The sequence below is a fragment of the Orycteropus afer genome, unplaced genomic scaffold (assembly GCF_000298275.1).
Source record: "Orycteropus afer afer isolate SDZICR_OR568_19922 unplaced genomic scaffold, OryAfe1.0 scaffold00245, whole genome shotgun sequence".
Lineage (NCBI taxonomy): Eukaryota > Metazoa > Chordata > Mammalia > Tubulidentata > Orycteropodidae > Orycteropus > Orycteropus afer.
This window is the reverse complement of record NW_006921832.1, coordinates 397217-403328: the sequence shown is the minus strand read 5'-3', so window position 1 is coordinate 403328 and position 6112 is coordinate 397217. Positions and strand designations below refer to the sequence as shown.

The 6112-nt window shown below is 41.0% G+C and overlaps 1 protein-coding gene across 1 annotated transcript in view; it reads left to right on the top strand.

Annotated features, from left to right (window-relative positions):
* Positions 1-220: 220 nt before the first annotated feature.
* Positions 221-6112, top strand: part of CCDC14 (coiled-coil domain containing 14) — a 60743-nt gene continuing 54851 nt past the window's right edge. The window contains exon 1 of the mRNA XM_042782121.1: positions 221-394. Coding sequence (XP_042638055.1) covers positions 221-394 — 174 coding nt within the window. The remainder of the gene's footprint in view (positions 395-6112) is intronic.

Here is a 6112-nt window from a genome sequence, read left to right as displayed (position 1 = left end):
TTAGGTACCAGGATTCTCCCAGCCCAGCTCCTCGGCTTCTCGCCCCGCCCTTCTGCGCTAGGCGCCCCGCCCCATCCTATCAGGTCTGCCCCGCCCCTTTCCGCCCTTTCCGCCTACCCTGCCTGGTCCAGCTCGTCGGTGTGTGACGTACTGGAGCGCCGAAAGGATTCTATTGCGCACGCCTAGGGCGGCCCGAGAAGGCGGAGAATGGCTAACTACAATGAGGCGCGGCGGTCGGCGGGCTCCTTCCCGGAAACGGAAGCTTGGGGGGCGGGCCAAGGGGGGCCGGGAGCCCGCGGCGGTTAATTTCTTTCACCGTGTGGCTTCACTTCCCTGGGTTTGGGCTTCTCTGAGGCTGCGAGAGATGGTCAGGTCCGGACCTCGGCCGGGCCAGGTGAGGGATGTGGACTTGAGTTCACTGTAGGGATGGAGAGGGACGACTGAGATGGTTTTTGGACTGGGAGAATTGTAAAACTTCATTTGAAAAAAAATAAAAACAAAGACATTGAGGTAGTATTAAAAATGCTTGCAAAAGGGAGAGGGGCGGAGACTCCAAGTCTTTCCAGCCTAACACAGCCGCACTTGTCGGTAGATGTACTGTTTAAATCGTAGTCTTCAAGAGCATTGGTTTTGGTGTTAGACTTTGGTTCCAGTCTCAGCCTCTGCCGCGGGGTCGGGTAGCAACCTCTCCGAGCCTCAGATCATTGTTGCATCAAGTCCAGGTCAAGTCCGGGCCCATCCACTAAATGCTACTGTGAGCTGAACTTCCGTGCTATTTTCCTCTCTGTGTCACTGTTGCTGATACTTTACTACTGTTTAAGTCCCAACTGATAACCAGGCCTGTAGCCTCATCCCTCTCATATGCACGTACCTAAACGATTGTCTACCCTGTTTAAAATCTGACACTGGGGCATATCTTTATTTTATTATTATTTAATATTTACTGTGTCTTACAGGGTCACCAATGAGTAAGAATTGAGCCGAAGGCAATGGGTTTGGTTTTTAGGTGAAAGCTGACACAGCGAATTAGGTTCCCCTTTAACAATTTTTATGCATATTGTTTCGTGCCATTGCTTACAGTTTTCACAATGTGTCAGCATACTCATTAATTATTTCCATTCTATTCTGTTTCCATTGATCTAGCTCCCCTCCCCTCCTTGCCCTCTTATCCTTTTGGGTAAATGACTGTTTGGGCTCACATAGTTGATTGGTTAAGGGAACACGTTACTCAACGAGTGATAATTGTTTATTTTATAAGCCAATCTATTATTCGGCTGAAAGGTGACCTCCAGTGCCAAGTTCAAAGGGTCTAAGGGCAATAGTCTCTGGTGAGGAGCAAGTCTTTTTCAAGATAAATCCCAGTTCTTAGGCCTGACAACACAGCCATTTTTGGTTGCTGTTTGTATATTTATTTGAAATACTATGAGCAAGGAAAAGACAAGCATTAAGTTAAGTCAGTAGATGAAGGTACAAACATGTTATAAAACTGAGCCAATACTTAACTCAATCTATTAAACTTGTCTGTAACTGGAAAAATCTAATGAACTTTAAAAAATACAGATACCTGAAAAATACAACCACAGACTTTGATTTAATGGGTCTGGGGTGTGGCCTGGGCACTGAAAAGTTTTCAAAAATGCCCCAGGTTATTCCAACTGGCACCTAAAGTTTAGAACCAAAAATCAGTTGTTAATTTTCAAAGATGAATTCCAGGGTGGGAGAATATCTCAAGAAAAATGATTATCCTATAAATAGTTTATAGCAGAACTCCAGGGCCATCAAAGGTATATATTTTCATATAAAACAATGAGAATACTGTCCCTTGAAGTTTTTTGTTTTCTTCTTCCTGGGGTGGCTCTCTGCCAACTTAACAAATTTTATTTGCTTTTTCATCAAAAACTGGGGGAGAACATAATCGTTTCTTGATTGGAGTTTGATTCCTTTTTAGCTTTGTAGGTGGGAAATAACCTTGGACTGGAACACACCTATTTTTAATTTGGCACTTGCCTTTCCTGTTCTTACCTTCATTCCAAGAACACCCTGCGTTCTTCACCTATTAGTCCTGCTGTGCCCTAGCCATGCCATGCCCTGTAGCTTCCATGCTCATTCTGATACTCTGTGCCTCCCCTGCCCTTCTGTACCTGCTAGCACTATTTCCATCTTTGTCCTTCAGCTAAAGGACAAAGCCCTCTCACGGCCCCATTAGTTGGGTGCTCCTTGTCATGTAGCATCCTGTGCTAACCTTTATCAGACCACTCACTTTTCAGGCTAGAGGTTGCTAAGTACTTCTTCCACTAGATCATTTTATCTTTGTCTTTTCTGCATCTGAAAGAGGAGTACTGGTGGCATAGTGGTTAAAGCACTTGACTGCTAATGGAAAAAAGTTAATGGTCGGAAACCATCAGTCAGTCAGCCACAATGCAGGAGAAGGATGTAACAATCAGCTTCCATAAAGATTCAAAAACAAACCCAAACTGCCGTTGAGTCGATTTTGACTCATAGCAACCCCTCCTTGGGTTTCTGAGGTGGTATCTCTACGGAAGTAGATTGCCCAGTCTTTCTTCCGAGGAGTGGCAGATGGGTTTGAACCACTAGCCCTCTGGTTAGCAGTCAGATGCCTTAGGCACTATGCCACCAACAGCCTTGGAAACCCTATGGAACAGTTCTGCTCTGTCCTGAAGGGTCAGTGTGAGTTGGAATTGACTACTGAAGGGCAACGAGTTTGTTTTTTCATTTCTGCATCTGATGTAGAAAATTTTCAGGGAATGAATCAAGTATTCTGCACACAGACCTTCTACTTACTGCTTCTGTTTGCTCTCTTTAATTACTTTGTCTTCCTATCATTTATCGACTTACCTGTCTTTACCATTAATATGAATCTTACACTTTTTTCAAGACTTGGCTCAAGATTTACTTTTTTTACTTCCAGAGCAGCCTACCTTTATGGATCAGATCTTCCTGTTATGTTTAATGAACTCAAAATATGTACAGTCAGCAAATGGGGGAAAAAACCTGATAAAACACCTATCACACACATGGTATAGTTGTGCAACAAAATTCAGTTTTCTTAAAAATACAATAGCTTAATAATAATAATGTTGTAGTTTCTGTCAAGTCACCTTTGACTCATGATGACCCCATATATAATGGAAGAAAACGTTACCTGATCCTCTGCCATCTTCATGATCGTTGGTATGCTGAAGTCCACTTTGCTAGCTACTGTGCAATTTGAGTGTTTCCAACCTAGTGGGCTCATCTTCCAGCACTATATCAGACAATATTCTTGGATTCCAAAGGGTTTTCATTGGCTAATTTTTGGAAGTAGATCACAAGGCCATTCTTCCTAGTTGTCTTATATTAGAAACTCCACTGAAGCCTGCCCATCATGGGTGACTCTTCTGGTATTTGATCTACTGGTGACATAGTTTCTAGCATAGCAGCATGTAAACCACCATAATATGACAAATTGACAGATGTAAGATGGAAAAACAGTAATAGTGGCTTGATGCTCTTTTAATTGCTTTTATGTATTATAACTCATAAATCCTCACAATAGCACTATGAGGTGGATAGTATTATCATCTCCATTTTATAGATGAAACTGGAAGATGGAGAGGTCAAATAACTATCCTGTAGTTACACAGCTGGTTAGTTGAGACAGGATTCAGACCCACATAGCTGGTACCTGACCATTCTTTTAAGTATCATACTTATTAGATGTGGGACTTAAAAAAAAAAATCACCTTTCTGAACCTTAGATTCCTACCATACAAACCTTACTGCCACTGGGTTGATTCTGACTCATAGCAGCCCTGTAGGACAGACTAAAACTGCTTCATAGAGTTCTCAAGGCTATAAATGTCTATGGAAGCAGACTGCCTCATCTTTTTCCTGTGGAGCAGCTGGTTGGTTTGAACCACCAACCTTTTGCTTAGCAGCTGAATGCTTTAACCACTATGCTACCAGAGCTTCTGCTACCACATAGGATATGGGTTAAATGATAGTGGGAATGAAAGGCTATAGTACACTCTAAGTCATTTTTACCAGTCTTTCGTTGGTAGGAGATATACCTGCTGAGAAATGCTTATATTCTTTTAAGAAGCACAATAAAAATTTTAATGATAATGCCCAGTGAAAGTAAGCATGAGTTAAAACTGATTCTCTCATGTATTGTGAATTGGGCATATATCTTTTGGAGAACAGTTTTGCAAGGTGTATCTGGGGTCTTTAAACTGTTAATAACCTTTGACCAAATTATTATTTTAATCTTAAATATGAAAAGGCTAGCTCAGTATATGGGAAGATTTACTCTTGATTTTAAAAAAGTAATTGCAAAAAATATGAAGGAAACCAAGTGCATTTTATATTCTCACATAAATACTTTACAACCATTAGTATTTTTTGAAGACTATCTTCATGTGGAAAACAATCTAAAAATAAAACCACAAGATCCATGATTTAAAAATGTCTAGATAAAACATGCTTATGATAAAGATTAGAAGCCCAAGTAGCATAGATCACACCTAGTGCCCAAATTTTGGTTTCTAAATTTCATTCTCTACCAAATGGAAAAATAGGGAACTCCAGGGCTGAAGGAAGGGAACTCTGAGTCTGGAGCATCTTGTACAAAGTACGGAAAAACTCAAAAAGTGATGAGGACATGTTGATACAGGCATGACTTTGAAGGAGCTCCCACTGACCCAGTCTGGGATCATTTGAGCATCAAAATAAGTAATGATAATAGATAATAATTCCATTTAATAAATTAGTAATCATTTAGTTCATATTGATATTTACAAATTAATGAAGGAAAAATACTTTGTGAAGTTGAATGCTTACTAATAAATGTAGAAAGAGTAATATTGTTAGAAAATTACCATTTGACATCCTAATTTATTTGGGCAAGAATCAGTAATGGATATTAAAACTGCTAGATGAAAGTTTAACCAAGCCCCCTAGATCAAGAAAAGGGAGGGAGCAGGAGAGGGCGGGGACCTGCGGAGTGGCAGGATATCCAGGTAAAAAGGGGCGGGAGGCAAGGCTAGGCATCAAGCCCCCTAGAGCCAGGAAATGGATGGAGTGGCCAGGGACCACAAAGTGGCAAGTTCCAGGTAGGAATTAGGTAAGTGGAAGGGACAGAGGTTTCCAACAGCTAAGGGAGACAAAGTTGTCTGTCAGTTTGTCATCCTGTGGGGTTTGTACATTGCTGTGAGGCTTGAGGCTGTGCCACTGGTGTTTCAGATGCCAGCAGAATTACACATAGTGCACAAGTTTCAACAGAGCTTACAGACTAAGACAGACTAGAAAGAAGGAGAAGGCCATCCACTTCTCAAAAATTAGCTAGGGAAAACCTTATGAATAGCAGAGAAACAATGTCTGATACAATCCTGGGCAACTTTATGAATAGCTTGGAAATATCCGACACAGTGCAGGAAGACTAGCCCCTTGGGTCAGAAGGCACTCAAAATAAGACTGGGAAAGAGCTGCATCATCAGAGTAGAGCCTACCTTAATGATATGTATAAAGGAAGTCTTTCAGGACCTCCATGTGCTGACATGGCACGACTCAAATTGAGGAGAAACAGCTCAAAGATCCATTAATAATTGGAACATGGAATGTATGAAGTATGAATCTAGGAAAATTGAAAGTTGTCAAAAATGAAATGGAATGTATAAAGATTGATATCCTAGGCATTAGTGAGCTGAAATAGACGGGTTTGGGGCATTTTGAATCAGACGACCATATGATCTATGATGCCGAGAATGACAAATTGAAGAGGAATGGCGTAACATTCATCATCACAAAGGATGTTTCAAGATCTTTCCTGAAGTACAATGCTGTGAGTGATGGGATAATATCCATACACCTACAAGAAGACCTGTTAATACTACTATTATTCAAATTTATGCACCGACCACAAAAGCAAAAGATGAGGAGATTGATGATTTTTATCAACTTGTGCAGTCTGAAATTGACCAGACATGCAATTAAGATGTCACTGGTGATTGGAAGGCAAAAGTTGGAAACAAAGAAGAATCACTGGTAGTTGGAAAATTTGGCCTTGGTGACAGAAATAAGGCTGGAGATCGCATGATAGAACTTTGCAAGACCA